This window comes from Raphanus sativus, chromosome 9 (genome assembly GCF_000801105.2).
Source record: "Raphanus sativus cultivar WK10039 chromosome 9, ASM80110v3, whole genome shotgun sequence".
Lineage (NCBI taxonomy): Eukaryota > Viridiplantae > Streptophyta > Magnoliopsida > Brassicales > Brassicaceae > Raphanus > Raphanus sativus.
This window is the reverse complement of record NC_079519.1, coordinates 32,391,263-32,415,870: the sequence shown is the minus strand read 5'-3', so window position 1 is coordinate 32,415,870 and position 24,608 is coordinate 32,391,263. Positions and strand designations below refer to the sequence as shown.

General features: G+C 31.5%; 1 protein-coding gene and 3 pseudogenes across 1 annotated transcript; 3 read left to right on the top strand and 1 right to left on the bottom strand.

Annotated features, from left to right (window-relative positions):
• The first annotated feature begins 7,872 nt into the window (after positions 1-7,872).
• Positions 7,873-8,444, top strand: LOC130500237 (cytochrome P450 71B9-like; annotated as a pseudogene).
• Positions 8,445-8,758: 314 nt separating this feature from the next.
• Positions 8,759-9,472, bottom strand: LOC108826556 (uncharacterized; annotated as a pseudogene).
• A 4,152-nt stretch (positions 9,473-13,624) lies between these two features.
• Positions 13,625-16,332, top strand: LOC108825989 (protein DETOXIFICATION 17). The gene is made up of 8 exons (XM_018599350.2): positions 13,625-14,043; positions 14,380-14,924; positions 14,991-15,077; positions 15,148-15,204; positions 15,296-15,534; positions 15,639-15,757; positions 15,840-15,926; positions 16,023-16,332. Exons 1-8 carry the CDS (start codon positions 13,807-13,809, stop codon positions 16,080-16,082), a joined length of 1,431 nt encoding a protein of 476 aa, XP_018454852.1. The 5' UTR covers positions 13,625-13,806; the 3' UTR covers positions 16,083-16,332.
• Positions 16,333-17,569: 1,237 nt separating this feature from the next.
• LOC108826265 (protein PECTIC ARABINOGALACTAN SYNTHESIS-RELATED-like) lies at positions 17,570-20,454 on the top strand (annotated as a pseudogene).
• The last annotated feature ends 4,154 nt before the right edge of the window (positions 20,455-24,608 follow it).

The window sequence follows — 24,608 nt, the reverse complement described above, 5'->3', positions numbered from 1 at the left end:
GTAGCAGCCTCAAGACCACTGGGCCACCACAAATCTACAAATATATATATATATATATATATGTATATATACTAGGTCCGCGTCTTACGGGGATGCACATTATATATACATATTTTACGTACTTTATTTATTTACAGTTTTACATATTTAAAAAGTTCCTATTATAAAATGATAAAATAATAAATATATGTTGAATAACTGAAAACAAGTAAGTATTACATATATGAAGTTATCTATGAACTAACCTATTTTTTAAGAATTTTAAAAATCATTCTATTAATAACATGCGTCATCATTCCAAAATTGTAATATTTCTTAAATAATATATAAGACACTTATATATAATAAATTAATGGAACTTGGTATCATGAAATATTATTTTGATTCATTTATAAGTCGTTTAAGGAAAAAGGGTTTCAAAAAAAATATAGTTTTTTTATTTTTCATTAATCATATGAGAAAGTTTTGAGATTTTAAATTTCACTAGCGGGCCGGCCCGCACCCTGTGCGGGCATTGTACAGATTCAAATTATGGACTGAATAGTACAAAGTTTTAGAAGTAACGGATTTTATATCATAAGATAACCGTCTTTGGGATAAAGCATCAGACACAGGAAAAAAATAAATAACAATTAAGTATCCTGCCTACGGAATATTTTGAAAAACTTGTTTGTAGACAACATTCAATGTTTTTGTCTCCGGCTTCCTTTCTTTACCAGTTATTAGGATTTTTAATTCAGATCTCGATTTAACTCTTGAAAGTGCAACGTAGAACTGACTATGAGAGAACACTGGCCTAGGTAGAAACATTATTAATATCTAATCAAATGTTTTATGTATTATTAAAATTAAATTTGTTCTTCATATGTTTTATGTATTATTCATAAAAATATGTATAATTCAAATACGATTCATATGTTTAATGTATTATTAAAACTAAATTTGTTCTTCATTCAGTCTTTGTGGTTCAAAAATATAAGCCTTTTAGACATTACTTAATTCAATATACTTTGATGTTTAAATTATTATCATATACTTTGAAATATGAAATAAATAAATCACGCATGTGCGGGCATCGATATGATTTATATATTGCATGTATAGCTATTATTATTAGTGCATAAGTAGATTGTAATCAGGCCGTCAATGGAAGATCATCAATTTGCTTGGATACTTTGGTATATATGGAAAGCACGAAATAATAAAGTATTTAGCAATATGGATATGGATCCTAGGGATACTCTTCAACTGGCTTCCACAGAGGCTTTCCTGTGGAAGGAAGCACATAATGAGGTGGATCAAAGGCAGAATGCTGCTATTCATACAGAGGACACGGTCCCTCCGGTTCGTTCGGGACGTTGGTGTTTTACGGATGGATCATGGAAAACGGACGATTTTTTTTCGGGACACGGATGGTATAGTACTTTGGAAGGTTTTGAAGGACTTCTGGGAGCAAGAAACACAAGGGCTAGTCAGTCACCTTTACATACAGAGGTGGAGGCTCTCATTTGGGCAATGGAATGCATGAGGAATTTACGGCAATATAATGTTACATTTGCAACGGATTGTTCTCAGTTGGTGAAGATGGTTTCGGAACCAGAAGAATGGCCGGCGTTTGCAAGTTATTTAGAAGATATCAAGAGTCTTAAAAGGAGTTTCCATAGCTCAGAGATTATTCATATACCAAGGACGCAAAACATTATGGCGGATCGCTTAGCACGTGGTGTGAGGCTACAGTCGTCGTTTACGGTCCATATGGATACAGAGCATCCAGTTTGGTTTACAGAGTCTACATGAGTCTGTAAAGTTGTCGACAAAAAAAAAAAAAAAAAGGTTTCTCCACATATAAGTCTCTCTCCCTCTCTCTCTCTCTCTCATCATAAATCTTTTAATTTTTTCAAAAAGATAAAAAGGTAATTACGATCATATCGTGTGTGCGGGCATTCATATGATTCATATATTACCCGTCTAGCTATTAGTATATAAATATATAAGTAGATTATAATTCTTTCTCAATCTCTATGTATCATTATGTCTAATTCATATACTACATGTTACATTATTATTATAAGTGCATAAGTGGATCGTAGTTATCTCTCTCTCTCTCTCTCTCTCTCTCTCTCTTCTCTCTCTCTCTCTCTCTCTCTCTCTCTCTCTCTCTCTCTCTCTCTCTCTCTCTCTCCCCCTCATCGTAAACCTTTTTTTTTGAAAAGTATAAAAATGTAAACATTCTTTTTAATTCACCGATTATATTTTAACTACCACAATTTTGATTTATATGGGAATGTTTCCTAGTTTAATATTTTATCATGAATTTTTCTTGGGTGAATTAATAACTAATCATAGTTTGCCTAATCTACAACTTTTTTTAAAGATAATAAATAAAATAATAATAATTTGTGTTAAGTTTTAAAATAAATGAAAAATATTAGCAGCTACCAAAAAAATGATTTTTTTTAACAATTTTAAAAGTGTCACAAAAGAGTAAATCATAAACACTAAACACTATACCCTAAACCCTTGGATAAAAATCCAAACACTAAACCCTAATTCTTGGATATACCCTAAACCCTTGGGTAAATCCTAAACACTAAACTATAAATTTTTGGATATATCCAAAACACTAAATCTCTCTCTCTCTCTCTCCCCCTCATCGTAAACCTTTTTTTTTGAAAAATATGAAAATGTAAACATTCTTTTAATTCACTGATTATCTTTTAACCCTTGGGTAAAAATCCAAACATTAAACCCTAAATTCTTGGATATACCCTAAACCATTGGGTAAATCCTAAATACTAAACTGTAAATCTTTGGGTATACCCAAAACACTAAATCTCTCTCACTCTCATCGTAAACCTTTTTTTTTGAAAAATATAAAAATGTAAACATTCTTTTAATTCACTGATTATCTGTAATCTATGTAATCTTTGATACACGTATCTTGGGTGAATTACCAATTAATCATAGTTTGTCAATTAATGTACAACTTTTTTAAAGATAATAAATAAAATAATAATAATTTGTGTTAAGTTTTTTTAAAATAAAGAGAAATATTAGTAGCTCCCAAAAGATGAATTTTTTTTTAACAATTTTAAAACCGCCACAAAGGAGTAAAATCATAAACACTAAACAATATACCCTAAACCCTTGGACAAAGCTTAAACCATTGGGTAAAATCCAAAAACTAAACTCTAAATTCTTGGATATACCCTAAACCCTTGGATAAATCCTAAGCACTAAACTGTAAACCCTTGGGTATACCCAATACACAAAATCTCTCTCTCTCTCTCTCTCTCTCTCTCTCTCTCTCTCTCTCTCTCTCTCTCTCTCTCTCTCTCTCTCTCTCTCTCTCTCTCTCTCCTTCTCTCTCTCTCCTTCTTTCTCTTCCCCTCATCGTAAACCTTTTTTTTTGAAAAATATAAAAATGTAATTCTTTTAATTCACTGATTATCTTCTACTACCACAATTTTGATCTATATGGGAATGTTTCCTAGTTTAATATTTTATCATGAATTTTCTTGGGTGAATTACGAACTAATCATAGTTTGCCAATTAATGTACAGCTTTTTTTAAGATAATAAATAAAATAATAATAATTTGTGTTGAGTTTTTAAAATAAATGAAAATATTAGTAGCTGCCAAAAGATGAATTTTTTTTAAAAAATTTTAAACCGTCACAAAAGATAAATCATAAACACTAAACACTTATACCCTAAACCCTTGGACAAAGCTTAAACCCTTGGGTAAAATCCAAACACTAAACTCTAAATTCTTGGATATACCCTAAACCATTTGATAAATCTTAAATACTAAACTGTAAATCCTTGGGTATACTCAAAACACTAAATCTCTCTATCTCTCTCTCTCTCTCTCTCTCTCTCTCTCTCTCTCTCTCTCTCCTCTCTCTCTCTCTCTCTCTCTCTCTCTCTCTCTCTCTCTCTCTCTCTCTCTCTCCCCTTCATCGTAAACCTTTTTTTTGAAAAAAAATAAAAATGTAAACATTCTTTTAATTCACCGATTATCTTTTAACTACCACAAATTTGATTTATATGAGAATGTTTCCTAGTTTAATATTTTATTATGAATTTTTCTTGGGTGAATTACTAACTAATCATAGTTTGCCAATTAATGTACAGCTTTTTTTAAAGATAATAAATAAATAATAATAATTTGTGTTAAGTTTTTAAAATAAATGAAAAATATTAGTATCTGCCTAAAGATGAATTTTTATAACAATTTTAAAACCGTCACAAAAGAGTAAATCATAAACATTAAACTATACCCTAAACCCTTGGACAAAGCTTAAACCCTTGGTAAAAATCCAAACACTAAACCCTAAATTCTTGCATATACCCTAAACCCTTGGGTAAATCCAAAACACTAAACTGTAATCCTTGAGTATACCCAAAACACTAAATCTCTCTCTCCCCCTCATCGTAAACCTTTTTTTTAAATATAAAAATATAAACATTCTTTTAATTCACCGATTATCTTTTAACTACCACAATTTTGATTTATATATGAATGTTTCCTAGTTTAATATTTTATCATGATATTTCTTGGGTGAATTACCAACTAATCATAGTTTGCCAAATAATGTACAACTTTTTTAATGATAATAAATAAAAATAATAATTTGTGATGAGTTTTTAAAATAAATGAAAATATTAGTAGGTGCCACAAGATGAATTTTTTTAACAATTTTAAAACCATCACAAAAGAGTAAATCATAAACACTAAACACTATACCCTAAACCCTTGAATAAAGCTTAAACCCTTGGGTAAAAATCTAACACTAAACTCTAAATTCTTGGATATACCATAAACCATTGGATAAATCCTAAACACTAAACTGTAAAACCCTTGGGTATACCCAAAATCCCGAATCAGCTCAGACCAAGTCGATATCAGCCCATTATTAGAAGCACACTTGATCCAACTCTTTAAGTAATAAAAAATCTAATCTCTCTCTCTCACTCTCTCTCTCTCTCTCTCTCTCTCTCTCAATAAAATAACACAAAATCGTTAAATAATATTTTTTTATTGTGAACATATACATTAAACTACATTCATTAATTTTTAATTTCACTCAAACCAAAGATATAAAACCAAATTTGTTCTTCAATATCTAATTTCTCTCCCACTCTCCCTCTCCCCCCTCCCCCCCCCCCCCTCCCCCCCAAGTCAAAAATGTTGACATATTTTAGAAAAAAACAAATTTAGAGAAAATTTATAAATATGATGCTTTAAAAATGCCACAAAATCATCAGAGAAATATTTTTTCCTTTATCATTAATATACTCAAAACTATGCTCAATTAGTTTAGAGATCTGAAAACTAAATTTGTTTTTCAATGTCTCTCTCGCATGAGGATGGTCGCATCATGTTTGCAGTTTTTTTTATAAGAGTCCATTGAGCCTCGGATCATAAACATCTTTTCATAATTATATCACTATTTTCTCCTATCAAATTTTAAGCTTTCAATTTTCTTATATAAAGATCATTTTCTCCGTCACCCATATCAAAATCTGAGATCATTCAAGGAGCTGTAAAAATTAATTTTGTAAAAAAATATGATATTAAATTAAAATTAATTTTCACACTCAGCCTCATCTATTTCTACTAAGAGTTCATCGAGCCTAGGATCATCAATGTCTCTTAACATTGATATCACTATTTTCTAAAATTTTAATATATAAAGATCAGTTTTCTCTGTTGATCCAGTTTAAATTCTAAAATAATTCAAAGAGCTATAAACATTTATTTTCTCTAGTCAAAGTCCAGTCAAAATTGTGATTGAAACTTAAATTTTATTATAGAAACAAAAATAGTCTCAAAAGTTACAAAATAATGAAAGAGTTAAATAAGAAGTACAGAGGAATAACCAATAAGGTGTCTTGATCTAACCTGACAATTACAACAATAACGAAAGATTTAAATAAGAAGTACAGAGGGATAAAAGAATCTTAAGGATTTATAAGAGATGAAGCGTATGAAGATACATATACATATGCTAAAAATATATACAACACTATCTCCGGGATTGTTTTTGGTCGTTTCTTATATCTCTGAATCATCCAACACTATCTCCGGGATTGTCACAACCCAACAAAACAGAAACAAAAAGACAAGTAAAACAATGTGAAGATACATATACAACCCGTTCTGGAATGTTTTATAAGTAAAGCTAAGAAGTTCATATTCATTAAAAAATAATAATAATGGAACCTGTTGAAATATGATATGCAAACTATAACAAATTATGAGGACAAGTAAGTTTAAATCAGACCTTCTTCTTACGCAACTTGTATTTCTGCAGCTTCATAGGTTTCAAAAAGGATCCATTATCCATGAACTCGTATATAAGCGTCATCTTCTCTGTTTCGTTGCAGTATCCAATAAGTGCGGTTAGGTTCTTGTGATGAACTCGCAAGAGAAGTTCAACCTGCAATAAGAAAGAAAATAATAGGCGTCATTAAGATTGTTGTATGGTCTATCACGATAAAAAAAAGAGAAGAATGTTTGTGTTTTAAGACCTTGACATTCACCTTTATATATATAAAGTGAGCGTGAAGAGTATTAATGACGCCAAGGTAATATTCATACAATAAATAATGAAATCGTTTAAAGAAATATATTAAATTTTTATCGTCATAAAATGATATTACCATGTTTTTATTATTCTTGCGCAAGTTATAATTAATGAGATTAGCAATTAATACACGTATTTATTATTATTCTTGCGCAAGTTATAATTAATGAGATTAGCAATTAATACACGTATTTAGTATTATTCTTGCGCAAGTTATAATTAATGAGATTAGCAATTAATACACGTATTTATTATTATTCTTGCGCAAGTTATAATTAATGAGATTAGCAATTAGTGTTACTTTCCAATTAGTAGCTCGATTTCAAAAATAAATCAAAATGAAAATTACAAAAATTCGACCAATAGAATCGCATGCAAATCATTCGAAATTAAAACCGTCTGGAATTATAATAATTATTATGTTTCATTTTTTACACATATTATGATTTCATTAGATTTCAATAACAATTTTTTTACTATAATAATTATGATCTTGTGATCGGTAAATAATAACATATTATGGTTTCTTCTAATTTCTTTTCTCATAAATTATAGTTTCTGAGACATTTTAAATTATTTTAAATTACTAATACTCTAATATGATTTTTTTTAAATTACCATTACTCTAAACATATTATGGTTTTAAATTATTTTAAATTACTAATACTCTAATATATTTGCATTGTCACTTAAATATGTCATTATTAAGTTACCATAATAGTACCTTTGAAATATATATCGATTAGTTAAAACGTATATAACTATATTAATTACATGGTATGTGTTTTTGGAAAGGTTTGGCCGATGGAAAAAATAATTCAAAAAGAAATTAAAAAAAATCGACCAATAAGATTATAAGAATTAATCCGAGAGTGTCTTGTATGATCGCCACGTAAGCAGAAATCACTAAAGTGACTTCTCTTTTAATGTATAGGGAGATACTAAAATGCATATGATGATACGGTGGTATCGTCTCCTAAAGATGGTAAAATCAAAATTTAGTTTATACAAAGCACAAGGAAATGATAATAGAAAAATATAAGAATTTTACCAATTATACATTTGTGATACTGCATAAGACAGAAAACCATCTTCGATATATCTACAACATATGTAGGCCTATTCTCATTGCTCAATTGGATTTAAATATCTTGGGCTTGTGGTACACAACCTGCGCTGAATTTACAACACAAATATTATGTGATGTCAACGTACCAAATTAAGCCAACTAGTTATCACAGAACGTTCTTATTGGAGCCATCAATACTTCAGTAATAACAATGACATGGGCAATGGCAGAACTTATGAGGAACCCTCGAGCGATGAAAAAAGTACAAACCGAGATCAGAAACCTGATGGAGAACAGAACAGTGATCACTTTGGATGACATAGATCAGTTTCATTACTTGAAAATGGTGATCAAAGAAACATGGAGACTACACCCTCCGGCACCTCTTCTGGTTCCCAGAGAAGTGATATCCGAATTTGAGATAGATGGCTACAAGATTCAACCCAAGACACTGCTTCATGTGAATGCATGGGCCATCGGGCGTGATCTTGATACATGGAAAGACCCTGAAGTGTTTCTCCCAGAGAGGTTTGTGGATAATGACATTGATGCAAATTAAAGGGACAGAACTTTGAGTTGTTACCGTTTGGAAGTGGCAGGAGAATCTGTCCTGGAATGTACATGGGGACAACAATTGTGGAGTTTGGTCTGGCGAATATGTTGTATCACTTTGACTGGAAGTTACCGGAAGGCATGGTGGTGGAAGATATCGACATGGAGGAAGCTCCTGGCCTCACTGTGGGAAAGAAAAAGGAGCTTCTACTTGTTCCTGTTAAGTATTGAGAACAATGTTCACTAGTTAAAACTATATAAGTTTTTCATTAGATTAAAAAAAAAAACGTAGCAATGATTGCATGGAAAATTCTCCAATATCTTTGATCAACTTTGAGTACATGCATGTACTTGTTGGATCTCAAGTTTATTATGGAAAACTTATTCATAAAGTTCGAAAAAGAAAATCTGGATCACAACTTTGTTATACCACAGACAGGATACGATCGAGCACTGATCAACATTGATTACCGGAAAAATATAATGGAAAAAAAAAAGATGATGAATGGTTTATATATAACAGCAGTGTTGTTTCACCTCGGCTCTCATAAACCTCTGAAAAGAAGAAGATGAGAAAAAGCATTAGTTGCTCAAAAAAAAAGAGAAAAAGCATTATAATAATGGTCCAAGAACAGATTCTAGAGTGTATTTTCTTGCAGCATATATACTATATTCAATGAATCAAACCAGTTCACGAGATCAAGTCAAGTGTGAGTACCTGACTTTCTTGATGAGGATAGACTGGAGTTTACGAGAAAAGTCACTGGATTTGATCCTACGTTCAAGATTCTTCTTAGCAAGAACCTTACTTCTCCGAGTTCTTGGTGTGATGAGTCTACTGCGCTTTTTATCATCCTCTCCATACCACTCGTCTGCATCTTCCTCTGCAAAATCGTGAGCGCCTTGTCCAGATCCCCGGAAAACACCTTCACCCTTTACCCTCTCTCCTGCTGCATCTGGTTATGACTCGCCCGAGTCAGTATTCCCGTAACTCGCTTTGTTATCATGTTCATCTCCCCCGAGAAACAATGTTGTTCTGTTCCAAAATGATGACTGAGAAAGTGCTTAGCTATGGACGAAATGTGACCAAATCAGAGAATATAGGGGTGATTAGTATAGTTACTATGAACAGTGGGGATGCATCTGTAAATAATAAATGAAATAATAATGTAAACATCTGTCTGAGTTGGAGAGATTTGTGATTGAAGTATGATTGCTGAGAGTTTGAAAGTTTCTGCATTTTCAAACTTTTATTTTATTTTTTAGATTCTGACTTTGTTTATGGACAAACAGGGATGGAGTTTCGAGAATTAAATATATTGTGACTTTAACAATTTTTTTTTTGTCAAGGACTTTGACATATTCTAACATTATTTTAAAAGTGTTTTGGAATTTTAAACACGTTTTTTAAATCATTTTTGTCTCATTACAAGTCTACAATTGCATTAGATGGAATGTAGAACATTTGGAACAAAGCATGTTGAAAAGAATGTAATTTGAAGATTTCATAATAAAATACCCGATTTGTAAAATATTTATAAACTTCTCAATTTCAATTTCTGAAAATCAGAAGAATTTTTTTTTATTTATATATATATATATAGAGAGAGAGCGCTCTTGGAAGAAAATTTTCCTTACACTTAATAGTAGCTCCTCACATGGAGTAGAGATTGTTATTCATTATTTAACGTTAGATAATAGAAGTATGAAAGTATTTGAAATATATAATTATAAAAATACTCTTCTGAAAATTCAAGTGCGCCCCTGGATACAAATTCTCTCGCATTCAGATTTGGCGATTCGGCACTGCTTATGTCCCACGTTGCAGCACCAATCTTTATGTTGTGGTCTAGAGACGCATGCTGCAGTAGTTTTTTTCAGGTTGGCACCTGCATGAATAAAGAAAACAGTTATAAAATGATTAAATATATTTTTGTTTTAGTTGTAATGATGATACATGATTGGTAGAAACGTAGTATGACGTACATTCATGAAAACTAGTTAAAAAAAGTAAGACAATACAAAAAATAGTAACTTTAGATGTTGACATTGTAACAATTTTCTGTAAATAAATGTTTAGTGTGTTTTTTTGATAAATGTTCAGTGTGTTTATGGTAGAAAACCTTAACAATGAGAACATATATACATAAGTTTCTGAAAACTTTTTGTAGGATAATCCGAAAAAACCGAAATTTAGTGGTGAGATCCATTTTTCTTCTATCCTAAAACATTCGTGGTCACAATTATTCCAAACAATATTGTATTTTTTTGATATGGTCAGCGCCTAAAAATAGCAATTAGTGACAACCATATATAAGCAACGATGAATGATTAAATATGTGGCTAAAATCTATTAGCAATGTACCTATCTTTTTTTTCTCAACTTAGCTTCCAATTTTAATATTTACTAACTAGATCTTGATCCGCACAACTGTACGGATGATTATTTTCATTTTATATATATAAATATTTGATTTACATGATTAGTGGTATATAGTTTTTATATTTCCCATATTGCTAATAGTTTAATACAATATTTTCAAACACAACAATTTCATAGTGTGCAGTAATTTAATTTTTCAAATTATTAGTGATATCTTTCTTATTAAAACATGAACATTAACTAAACCTCACATTATGTGATATTTACGACAAATTCTGTTTAATTTAATATTAACTTAGCTATTAATTTGTTTAAAATTGTACTTGTGTTTTAGGTTTTGGTCATACACATATATGCTAATCGAATTATTTGTATGAATTAAATCTTTGACTGAATAACATATATTAAGTGTAATTCATAAAAATTCTGCTTCATTAAACCGGAAATTGTAATGCATTGTGTTTGTTTTTGTTCTTTTAAACCTAAATTTTCTCTTTGTTATTTATTTTTTTGAGGTTTCTTATATTATCTACTGGGGATTTAGATTTTTGACGCCGAATATCTTGGATTATTTACAATGAATTTTTCAATGTTAAAAAAATTATTTGCCATTCTTCGTATATCATAATCACGTTACATAATTAAAACTTAAACCTACAGCTACTTTTGATAACAAACGCACTGAAAATAAAAATATTCACATGAAATATATATTTTCAATCATTCATCTGTCATTTTTGTTAATAATATTAATTGGTACAATATCTATTGGACTTTCAAAATTGCACAAGATAAAAGAAACAAAAACAATTACATTAATGAATAATATATGAATATGGTCTATATAAAAAGAGCTTGATAATCTTTTTTGTAAATAAAACAGTCATATACTTCTATTATTGAAATATAAAATTAAACCGACTACTATATTTAATAACATGAACTAAATGCACGTTCATAATATCATTTATAATCAATCATTCATATTGATAGCATATTTTCAATAGTGTGGTACACAATTCTGAATAAACAAATTTTAAATTTTAGAGATCGAAGATTTAATTGAAAAAATATTAGTTAAATTAATATCACAAATTTAATACAAAATAGTACATGACCTTAATATAGTTACATATTAATTAAAAACTTAAAAGTTTTTTTAGTAAAACTGAAATATACATTTATATTTTAAATAATCGAGAAATTAATTAAATATTTAAAAGGTTTGTTAAAGTGAAAAATGAAATGTACATTTATATTTTAAATAATTGCGAAATTAATTAAATATTTAAAAGGTTTGTTAAAGTGAAAAATGAAAATATTTTGTTCATATATAATTCAGACAAAATATAGGAATATATATTTTGTTTTTAGAATAATAAAAATATTTCAAATATGTATACAAAAATTCATTTAAGTGATTTTCTAAGAGATGATCCAAATAGAAAAATTACACATGAAATAAGTCATAACTTGTTTTTAATAGAGTAGATTTTTCATCAATAACCTTAAGTCTGAACATATATATGTAAACCTCCGAAAACCTCTCACATTTTTTGTTAGAATTTTCTCTCAGAATCAGATTTCCTGCAAATGGTTAAGCTGATCGAAGAAGAAGAAGTTTGGCCAGCTTAATTTGGCTTCGGAATGAGAATAATTTTCTCAGCTCCGTTCTCTGTTTTTTTTATTTTCACTATCCTTTATTTATCGTGAGTTTAATTTTTGAGCTGACCTCCTTGCAAAAAGAGATCGCGCGAAAAGTTTAGTTTTTTCCCATGTAAACATTTTGGTTTCACCGGAGTTAGCTCAAACTGACCTTCTCGAACCAGTTTAATGAAATATGGTGATTAGATGTCAAAAAAATAATAGAGTAATTTTGCACCCAATAACCATAAAACATTTTGATATAAATATCTTTAATAGTGTAACTAAATTGTAAATGTAAGAAGAAATGGAACCATTTTATGATGGCAAATCTCACTAGTCTCACATTTTTTGTTGAAAAAATACTAAAGCGTATTCCTGAAATATTAGTTAAGAAAACCAACATACAGATATATTGCAATGAACACAAAAGGAGTAGATTTCAAATTACGACTTCATACTGAAGTAAATGGATCTCATACTGAGGTAACAGAACCTCACACAGAGGTAAGGGAAGGCTAAACCAAAGCCTAAAAGCCTCATACTGAGGTAACAGATGGGTAAAATCACGCCTAGAACCATCATACTGAGGTAATGGAGGAGATTGGGGTCTTGAACTTAATTAGTTCAGTGGGACTTGAAGTGCTACAGATCGAACCCAAACCAATTTTGACTCTATCAAGGGGGTCACAAAGACCTTATCTTTCAAAACACATCCTAAGAGCAAAGGAGGGAAACGAGACTTTCTCCAGAGGATATAGTAGAACTGAAACCTGCAGACAGCAGTAGGGGGGAGCCAAGACATCACAAAGTTCACTCCTAAGTACACGAGCAACAAACAAGCGGAGCTATATTTTTTTCTAAAACTGGAACAATTCTATTATATAAAGTACTATTATTTTTCCTCTATATTTAAAGTAAAATAATAGTATTTATAGTCCTTCGTGTTAGAAATTGAACTGGTGGTAAGGAAACTTTACGTAATCACAAGTGTGATACATGGATCTTCATTTTAGTTTTTCTTCGACAGCATCTTCATTTTAGTTAGCATCTTTGAATGATTTATAGTGTGTGTGTTGGATTCTTCTGAATTTGTGCCGTTTTAGTCTCTGTCATCGCTTCGTACCAATAGGACTGAAGAGGTAAGCATAACGTGACAAACTGACAAGAGAGCTAGGAGCCACTAACGTCACTGTCTGAAACAAAAAAAAAGAGAACGGGTAAGGATTTTTCTGAGAGCATATTTTCCGATATCATAATGTGCAATGTTATAAAAACATTAATTTCATCTTGTAGAAAATATTAATAAATAAAAAGAATCTGCGGAGAAATAGTAGGAATTAAATAGCAAATTTTGATTTAAAACAGAAAATATAATTAGAGAAACCGTAGAGAAAGCATAGATATCAACGACGGCTCCACAAGAAACCCTAGAAAGCAGGAATACAGAGAGAAAGACACAGGGAGTTTGTTTACATTCTCTGTTTCTTAAGTTCTGTTACATTATTTTCTTCTTATTACTTTCGGAAAAAAAGAAAAAAAAAAAGAAAAAGACATAGAGAGAAGATGGTTGATGGTGTGACTCCTCCGCTACTGATAACAGAGACAAACACGACGATGATGCGTGTTAAGGGAGAAGTGAAGAAACAGCTATGGCTTTCTGCGCCTCTCATTGGTGTAAGCCTCCTTCAATACTCTCTCCAAGTCATCTCCGTCATGTTCGTTGGCCATCTCGGCTCTCTTCCCCTCTCCGCCGCCTCCATCGCCACCTCCTTTGCCTCCGTCACCGGTTTCACATTCCTCGTACGTTCCTTTCTTCATGGTTACTTTCATAATTAGTAGTTTTGTCTTTGTGTGGGGTCCTTTAAATCGTTTTCTTTATTTCTTATGCATGTGTGGGAATCAAGATTGTTTATTATTACTAGGGCATGTCCTCGTACCGAGTATATGCAAGTGAATCATTAAGCCTATATATCAACCCAAAATTTTAGAAAGAGTTAGATATAAAATAATCCCAATTTATTTTTAAAAATTATATATATATTTTTTTTAAAATGCTTATATAGCTCTTAAAATCTTTACTGAATTGCCATGATTATTACAAATGTACATGCTTATTCCTGTGTTGTGTGTGACCAGTTGGGAACAGCGAGTGCCTTGGAGACACTATGTGGCCAAGCGTACGGAGCAAAACTGTACGGGAAGCTAGGCATTCAGATGCAAAGAGCAATGTTTGTTCTTCTACTACTCTCTGTTCCTCTCTCGATCGTTTGGTTTAACACAGAACATATACTCGTGCTTGTTCACCAAAACAAAGACATTTCAAGTGTTGCTGGCTCGTACGCGAGGTACATGATCCCTAGTCTCTTCGCGTACGGACTGCTTCAGTGTATCAACAGGTTCTTGCAAGCGCAGAACAATGTGTTCCCTGTGTTTGTCTGCTCTGGGATCACCACTTGTCTGCACTTGCTACTTTGTTGGTTGTTTGTGTTGAAGACGAGTTTAGGATACAGAGGAGCTGCTCTGGCGATTTCGATCTCTTACTGGTTTAATGTCATTCTCTTATCTCTCTACGTCAAGTTCTCAGCTTCTTGCTCGCATAGCTGGACAGGGTTTTCAAAAGAGGCGTTTCAAGAAATTTATGACTTTTCTAAGATTGCTTTTCCTTCAGCAGTCATGGTCTGGTAAGCTGTGAAACATAAGTTCATGTCTAGTGTGTCTGGAGTTAACCTGTTCTGTCTTTGTAACAGTTTGGAGCTATGGTCCTTTGAGCTTTTGGTTCTAGCATCAGGGCTTCTTCCTAACCCGGTTTTAGAAACTTCTGTTCTTTCAATCTGGTGAGTTTCTGTTAGTTGATCCTACTTCTTTGTTATAATTTGATTAACACAAGTTCTTTTAAGTTTTCAGTCTAAACACTTCACTAACAATCTGGCAAGTCTCAGTTGGTCTTGGTGGTGCTGCAAGGTAAGTACATCTGTGAAAATAAATATAATAAAGCACTTAAAAGAATTTTTTTATTCCAAACTATATATGATTCTTGTTCTTTGACTTGCAGTATAAGAGTCTCGAACGAGTTAGGAGCAGGGAACCCACAAGTGGCAAAGCTGGCTGTGTACGTCATTGTAGGTATAGCAGTAGCCGAGGGTATAGTGGTCGTGACTGTTTTGCTGTCGGTTCGGAAGGTTCTAGGTCGAGCTTTTAGCAGTGACCCGAAAATCATCGCATATGCCGCGTCCATGATACCCATTGTGGCCTGTGGAAACTTCCTAGATGGTCTCCAATGCGTTCTCTCAGGTTCTTGCCCACTCAACACAATCATGTTTTGTAATATAACAAAAGATTGGTTTTGGTTCCCGGCTTATATATATATAAGTCCGGTTAATCCCGGTTTAATGCAGGGGTTGCTAGAGGATGTGGATGGCAGAAAATAGGAGCGTGCATAAATCTGGGATCGTATTATCTTGTAGGAGTTCCGTTAGGTTTAGTGCTTGGTTTCCATTTCCACATCGGTGGTCGGGTAATTACCAAGGAAACATCACTTAGCCAATACTAGTTTATAGCAACTACTAAAGTTGTGTTGCTATGTCAATTTTTTACAGGGGCTTTGGCTTGGAATTGTGACAGCACTAGCTGTTCAAGTGTTGGGTCTTTCCTTGGTCACTATATTCACAAACTGGGATAAAGAGGTAACTTTTGTTTTTACCTAACAACTGAGCAGTCCAAGTTTATGTATATATATAAGCTGATGAGATTCTGCATGTCTCTTGTTTTGATACGAATAGGCAAAGAAAGCTACAAACAGAGTTGGAGACAAAGATGACAAAGATGTCATTCCAAAATGAGGAAAAGCATTGGATTTGCAAATGGGCATAACTCAACACGTTAATGAATAACAAGTATGTTGATTCTTCTAGAATAATTTATGAGACAAGTCCATATTTGCGGTAGCCGCGTACTTCGAGCGCAGTTTGAAAAATGGAATATTGTGAATGAGGGTCTAACTTTCTCATAGAACCATTGTAAAGAGCAAGTCTTTCTCTACTCGCAAGAGACAACAAAAAGTAATAAGAACGTTTACGCAATGGCTTATCATTGGATCTTTGTCATTATTTTAATGCTTTTTACAATCCAGTTGGACGGACTCGGACAGATATGTTGCACTTTGCTTACGGAGCATGGTTAACCATGGAAACCCTAATGGAGTTTTAATGAATATTTAAGTAATAAAGTTAAGTTAAGAAGTTGCAGTCCAAAAAAAAAAGTTAAGAAGTTTTGCTAAGAGACAATTAGTTTGAGTGTTCCAAGGGTTCTTAAAAGAAAAACCCACAAAGACACATGAATGGTGGAAACAAAAATAAAGTTACAAGTTTCAAAGCTCTATCTTGATCAATCTCAGGATTAGTAAAAAACTGCACACAAATTGCCTCAAAATCAAAATTGAAATTCACTGACAAACTAATCCAAACATTAGTTTGACATAATCAAAACTCATATGCTTCAAAAAACATCTCATACGTTAATGGAGAATGACCAAATCTCCAACTTGCCACTTATTAAACAATTATACGGATACATAAAACACATTGTTCTTGCCTGTCAATCATTAAAATGCGATATATATTCTTCAATATCCTAACAGTACTAATAATTTAGTTCTTTAATAACGAGAAACACTTGAGGATTTTGCATAATTTTAATTTTATTCCTAAAAGCTAACATTCTATTAGCGCAGAAACACTGATTGGATTTAAAGAAAATTGTGAACTACTGACTGGATTTAAGAAGATGGTGAGAAAACATCCTAAATGATATCAGTCGGACATGTTTAGGATGTTCGTCCATTGCATATTTTAAAAAAAAACTGTAGAGATATTTAAAGAGATTAAAGCACTCTATACTGAAACGTTAACACCACACGTAAATTGTTGACTAGCTTGATGACCCTGGAAAATTGTTTTTTCCATGCTCCTTTGCAACAATAGAATTCAAAGAAGTTTTTTTGTGACTTTGAGTCTAGTGTAAATCTTGTTAAAAGAGATTTACACTAGAATATATAAATATATTTCATTAAATAGACAAAAGAGTCTAAATAATATTTAAAGAAAAAATGATCAAAAATATATTTCATTTAACAGACAAAAGAGTCTTATACCGTTGATTTATAGATATATAAATACAAATAAATAACTAAAAAACTTATATTTGAAACTATATGTTTTCAGATTTAGACTTTCTATTAAAAAAGAATTGTTTTTTTAAAAAAAAAAAACTCTTTTTGAGACCTTTCTTTTAGTTTCTGTCTGTTTAGTGTTTGTTTGTTTGATAGCGTCTCACTATAGTAAGCTGAAAGACACTGTTTGTGCTATCCACAGAGAGATTGAGAAGGAAGCAATGGCGGAGTTGCGTCACTCGAGCTCCTCTCTCGGGAGCCGATCTTCTTCCTCTCCGCTACGTGGTCCCGCCGGAGATGAGGACTCCACGTCGTATTCGTCTCCTCATCACTCTGACGACGAAGAAGAGCGCCATCCCTCGAGAGATCGAGACCGTCCGATCTGGTGGTTTCATTTCCTCCTCGGCGACGATCTTAGGGCGAAGACTAGTAGTAGTAAAGTATCCATCTTTTTGGTACTCTTCCTCTCCGTCGCAAGCTTGATCTCCGTTTACGCCATTGTTAACCACTTGGTACGAAGAAGATTCGATTTGATTTGATTCGATTTGATTCGAAAAAAGGTGTTAGCTTTTTGATTTTATGATTTTGCAGAATGCAGCTTACTTGTGTAAGAAAGATGGGATTGTGCTGAACTGTCCTCATGTAAGTGTTTTTTTTTTGTAAAGTTTTTGATTTTGATCGAGTCTCCTAACTTTTGTTTTTGATTGCATTTGTTTTAAGGTAAAGGAGTCAGCTTCTCGTTGGGAGAATCCTCTGTCTGCTACTACTTCTTGGAAGCCTTGCGCTGAGCGCCGGGTTGGTGGAGTCTCAGGTAATAATAATTAATAAGGGACCCGCCCATTTACATTGGTTATTACCAAATCTCACTTAACTTTTTGTTTTTTTTTTCAATGTTCAGATATTCTTCCTGAGAATTAAACAAATGGATATGTTTTCATTCATGCTGAAGGTGGTTTGAATAAGCAGAGGATTGCTGTATGTATTATCTTACATTCTTTTTCTTTTCTCATTTTGGAAGATTGAGTTATGGTATTTTTTTTTTCCTTTCACAGATCTGTAATGCAGTAGCTGTTGCCAAGATTATGAATGCAACTCTGATTCTACCAGTACTTAAGCAGGACCAAGTTTGGAAAGACCAAACGTAATATATGCTTATTCAAATATTTGGTTTCATTTCCTCTTTTATTATTGCTTTTCTAAGTATGCTGTTACTTTGTATTCTAGTGTATGATAACAGTGCATTTTGTAAACTTTGGTTTTACAGGAAGTTTGAAGACATTTTTGATGTAGATCATTTCATTGATTACTTGAAAGATGATGTCCGAATCGTTAGAGATATACCTGACTGGTTCACTGACAAAGCAGAGTTATTCTCTAGTATAAGGTTTGCTTCTTCACCTCTTTGTTTATTTTGATAATGATATATACTTGTTTCAAGATTTCAAAAAATGAGCTATGGCTTCATCTGGTGCTCCTTGTGTTCTATATCTGTTTTTCAAAATAAGATTTTTGAACCGAGTTAATTTAATTTTCTTCTGCAGAAGAACAGTCAAAAACATTCCCAAATATGCAGCAGCACAATTCTATATAGACAATGTTTTGCCACGGATAAAGGAGAAGAAAATAATGGCATTGAAGCCTTTTGTAGATCGACTTGGGTATATAAAATCTAATATTCTTTAAAATTTAGGACTCAGGCTTTTAGAAAATTTCTTATCTACTTGAAAATTTTCAGGTATGAGCAATGTACCTCAAGAAATCAACAGATTAAGATGCCGTGTAAATTATCATGCTCTCAAATTTCTCCCGGAGATTGAGCAAATGGCTGATTCAATTGCTTCTAGAATGAGAAACCGCACTGGAAATACAAATCCTTATATGTAATTGAGATATATCATCAAACACATAGAACTTCGTATCAACTTGGGACCTACCTTTAAGTATCTCACTTGTTTTTCTTTCATTGTTACAGGGCTCTTCATCTTAGATTCGAGAAAGGAATGGTTGGTCTGTCGTTTTGTGATTTTGTGGGGACTAGGGAAGAGAAAGCTAGAATGGCGGAGTACAGACAAAAGGAATGGCCTCGGCGCTTCAAGGTGAACTTTTTTGATTACTTGTTTTTTTTTGGTGGGCCTAAACAACTTCAACCGCTACCTTGACGAATTTGCTTTGACATGTTGTATTGCAGAATGGTTCCCATCTCTGGCAGCTCGCCTTGCAGAAGCGCAAAGAAGGTCGATGCCCTCTTGAGCCGGGAGAAGTTGCTGTGATCCTACGTGCAATGGGGTATCCAAAAGAAACACAAATTTATGTAGCATCTGGTCAAGTCTACGGCGGCCAAAACCGTATGGCTCCACTAAGAAACATGTTCCCAAATTTGGTAAGAACACAGAGGACCCACACATCTCATCAAAATCATCAGCATGCTTAGTCTCTTTCAAACAATCTTCCTTTCAAAAAACCAGGTGACAAAGGAGGATTTAGCAGGGAAAGGGGAACTAGAAAGCTTTAGAAAGCACGTAACAAGCCTGGCTGCTCTAGATTTCTTGGTCTGTTTGAAGTCAGATGTGTTTGTGATGACACACGGTGGGAACTTTGCAAAACTGATCATTGGAGCAAGGAGATACATGGGTCATAGCCAGAAATCGATCAAACCGGATAAAGGATTGATGTCGAAATCATTTGGGGATCCTTACATGGGATGGGCAACTTTTGTGGAGGATGTAGTTGTAACACATCAAACAAGGACCGGTTTGCCTGAAGAAACTTTCCCTAACTATGATCTTTGGGAAAATCCTCTCACTCCATGTATGTGTAAAGCTTAATGATGCTCTTGGTTTTGCATTGTGAACTGATGATTAGCTTTAAGAAAAGAGAGGAGTTGAGTTTTGGTCTGGATTTTTGTCTTGAGGAGCTAGATACTATAGAGGTGTGGGTGGTAGTTTATTCTCTTTCTCTGTTTTTAACCATTCAAAGCCTTTGTCTTTGTAATCATTTTGAAATTATGTAAAGTTTCTAGTGAAAGATAAAACAAAAATTACGAAGATACATTGAGCAGATGAAAGTAGGTGGACTTTGCAGAATAAACACTTGTACAATGTCTTTAAACCTAGATACATGCTCCTTTTTGACAAAAAAAAAAAGAATACATGCTCCATTTGTCATCCCTATCTCACACTTCGCAGTTGCGTTTGTTTAATCACTGTTACTCATGTCTCAATAATTAAATACTAGCCAACATTTATAACAATTAATATTTATTCCATTGCATCAACTATCTAATAAAATTTATTAATATGTAACTAAAATTGATACATATTTATTGTGTTATTTGAAATCTGAATTATTATATATTATGTACACATTTAAAAGTACTAGCAATTTATGTGCGTTGAACAAGCTACTAAATATTTAAAAAGTATTTTATTCTTATAATTTTATAAATACAGAATATATACAATGGTATTTAAATTAAAATATACAATTTTGGTAAGTTTGAAATTATATAAAAACAAAAATTAATATAGATCCGCACATTGCTAAAATAAAGTACATAGTAATATCATTATAATTTTGTGCATGGCACGTAGACCCACTTAGTAAAAATTAGTTACCAACATTCCAATGAAATCTAAATTCATATTGTCTGTTACGACTCGTTTTAAAGTAAATTCCATCTTTTCTAGTTAGTTTCCCATAAACGTACTATGCCATTTCGCCGTAAAGTTGCTTGTCGATATACTCGAACATCAATGTAATATCTATCATATCGCCAATGACAATGTATTTCGTCTTTTTTATAATTTATTGGATCTAAAATCCCTCAGCTTCATGATATGAGTTCCATTAAATTTTATCTCTTTTGGGATAAAATCGAAAAATGGATATCTCTTGCTTACAGTGAGAATGGAGAACAATAGCAGGACCGAGTTGATTATGAATTTCTACATGATTCCATGAATAAGCTGTACCAGCCAAAACGAGCACAGAACATATAAAAAGATTCATTTTTTGATCAAAGATAGTCTGATAAGGATTCAGTGTTCAATATGTTTAATCTTGTTTTTGCAACATTTATATAATGTAGTAATAATCTATTTATGCTGTTAGCTAAATTTAATATTAGATAAAAACTATTTTTAGCACAAGTCAAACAAATTTCAATGGAAAAAAGGAGCAACCAATAAAAAGTGAAACAAATGAATTAACATTTATGAGTACATATCCGTCATTTAATTAAAAAAATAGAAAAGACTAAGATGAGCAAAGGAAATTAAAAATCTCGTGGCAGTTTCACAGCGATTTGAGAACAAATACACTTAAGTGTCACGTGCAGAGAACTCTCAGCTAAACTCTACATAAATGCGTTCACACTATATACTATTTACGTTTATTTCAATATAAAATTCGCATGCACGGTTCTACGGGTTATACAAAGTTCTACATAAAAAGATAATTTACAAAAAATTGTTATTGTCTATTCTTATTTTATTTTTACTTAATTTATTTTAATAGAATAATATCTTGCATGTGTTATTTTGAAAAAAAAATGTCTTTTAGTGTTACGGTATCCTCTATATATTATTTGGGAATCATTTAAAAAATATGAACCTTAGTTTTGTAAGAATTAAAAAAGTAACCCATCCTATATGACACTTGTGTATGCCTTCCAAATCCTATTTCAAAAGAATTCTAAAGCACCTTATATAAACTATAGTCTAAAAATTATACTCTCTAGCATTACATTGGTCGCATATATCTTTCCTTAAACAAAACCTACGGAATTACCTAATGAGATTAAAATATATATACAACAATTAATAATTTTAAATAATAAAGATTTGATAACAATTTGTATACTTTCTATCATTTTTGTTTAATTATTTATTATTAAAATAAATTACAAAATTACATTAGTAATATAATAAAAATTAGGTTTTTTTGTATATGTTGTATTTTGAATTTTTTAAAACGAGTATAAATTATTAAAACTATTAAATCTTATATAAACTTTGTGATCAAGGTTTATTTTTTTTTATATTAGGTACAATGATTATAAAACCGTATGAATAAATAATTTCATTTTAATAGGTTTATATATATATATATATTTCGTATCGTTTAAATTAAACTACACATCGTATGAAAATATATACTAATATTTTGATATTTGCATTGAACATATATTGAAAAGTTAATATTTTAATTTTGAAATCTTCATTGTTTTTTTTAAATGATTATAAATCATTAAAACTACTAAACATCCACATTAAAAAAATCGTTGGTGTAAAATTTTGTTTCACAAATATGCAAATAATCATAAATCATATGAGTAGAAACCTCATTAAATAAAATCAATATTAAAAATAATATATATGTTAATATCATTTAAATTTAATTACATATTATATACGACAAATAAGAGTGATTGTTTTGATTTATTTATCATAAAATGATTGCAAAATACAAGAGTGATCGTTTGATTTATATGCACACACCATTTATTACATATAGTAATTGATTTCTTAGTTATTTAATATATAAATTATAATTTTATAATTTCATAATTTGCAGAAAAACAGAAAATAAGTAGTAAATATAAAATATTGCACAATATGATGCGTGCAATTGATATATGTAGTATATAATTTTCATAAGTTTCAGTAAAAGGAATGTTTGTATTAATTAGAAAGATTGGTGAATAAGCGAAGAAGGTATAAAATAATTAAAATTTAAAATCATACAATTAATTTATCAATATCTGAATTATTCGAAGGTTCCACTAAAAATGTATACTAATATTAATGAAGCAAATAATGTCTTAGTGTCAAATGATGATTTGTTTATGTTCTTATCAATTATATTTTTGTAACTAAAATAATACTAGAAAAATCAATTCGATTGAATCAAACAAACACAAACAAAACAAAAATAAAACTAATCTAACACAAAACAAAATAAATTAAAACTAAATCGAACACAATCCAAATCGAAATAAAACTGAACACAAATCAAACAAAACTAATTTGAATTTACTTTGGTTAAGGGTCTCTTAGACTTTAATAAGTCAAATCGAATCTAAATCCGTAGTTTTTTTAAACAAAATCTAAACATGTAATTAAACCGACATGTTTATCCCTATAAAACCGAGATATTGCTGATTTGACATCATTTGTCAATATTATATATTTAAAATATTTATTATAAAATTCACCCTGCGCAATGCGCAAATCTTATCATAGTTTATTATTTAAAGTATCAAATTAAATGTAATCATTCATGTCATATTTAACTATACGCTTTGTTCACAACAATGATAGGTGCTAGTCATGCAGTACTACAGAGCCTAAGGAATTGCCAAAAAACGGAAATTAGTCGGATATGCGGAGACTAATTTTTATTATTTTTAATTATAAATATATGTAATATAAATACAAGTGAAAGGTAGATGTAGAAACAACTTAGGCCAGTGGTACGAAAGTCATTTGTTGCGGAAAGAGAGTATTCAGTTCAATTCTCTTCTGGTGCAACTTTTTTCTTGTTAAAATGCGCGAATCAGGAAAAAACAACAACAGAATTTATCCCACATCGACTATTTGTTTTTAAGAGGAGTCTTGTAGAAGATCCCAGCTCAATTCAGACAAATGGAAATGTTCTATGGCCCAATAGTTTACTGTTTATGCGACTTTGTCATATCATTTTGAATTTCTTCAAATGCCTTATGTAATGTACTTATTTTTTCTTTCCCACATGGTGGTTTATTCTTCTGCTATACCGATATTTTATGACGACAATTATGAATTTATCAACTATTCCGCCCCCCCCCCCCCAACCTCGCTCTAGACTCCATCAATCCATCCTCTCCAATTTATCTTTTATCAAATCGAAATTGTCGACAATATTTAAGAACTTTATCATTGATAGTTTCCACTATTGGTATATGATCTGACCCGATCATCTCCAGATATTCCACAAAAGAACATGGGAACAAGTTATGCCACTCATTATTCTCCAATGCTTGATCAAAGGCGACATGTAACCATATGCCCCTCCCCCCACCCCTTCTTCGTCCCCTCCAGAAGAGAGTATTTCCTAGGCTCGAGAACTCTATCAAACCACAATTTTGAATCATATTATTAAGAAAAAGAAAAGAATCCGAATAATGAAGAGGTCCCTTCACTTTTTCATGGTTTCCCGT

Excerpts from the sequence above, each read along its gene's own strand:
- LOC108825989 (XM_018599350.2), top strand. The coding sequence starts at position 13,807 with ATGGTTGATGGTGTGACTCCTCCGCTACTGATAACAGAGACAAACACG. Across the intron at positions 14,044-14,379 it reads TCACCGGTTTCACATTCCTC|TTGGGAACAGCGAGTGCCTT; the intron begins GTACGTTCCTTT and ends GTGTGTGACCAG. Across the intron at positions 15,927-16,022 it reads TCACAAACTGGGATAAAGAG|GCAAAGAAAGCTACAAACAG; the intron begins GTAACTTTTGTT and ends TGATACGAATAG.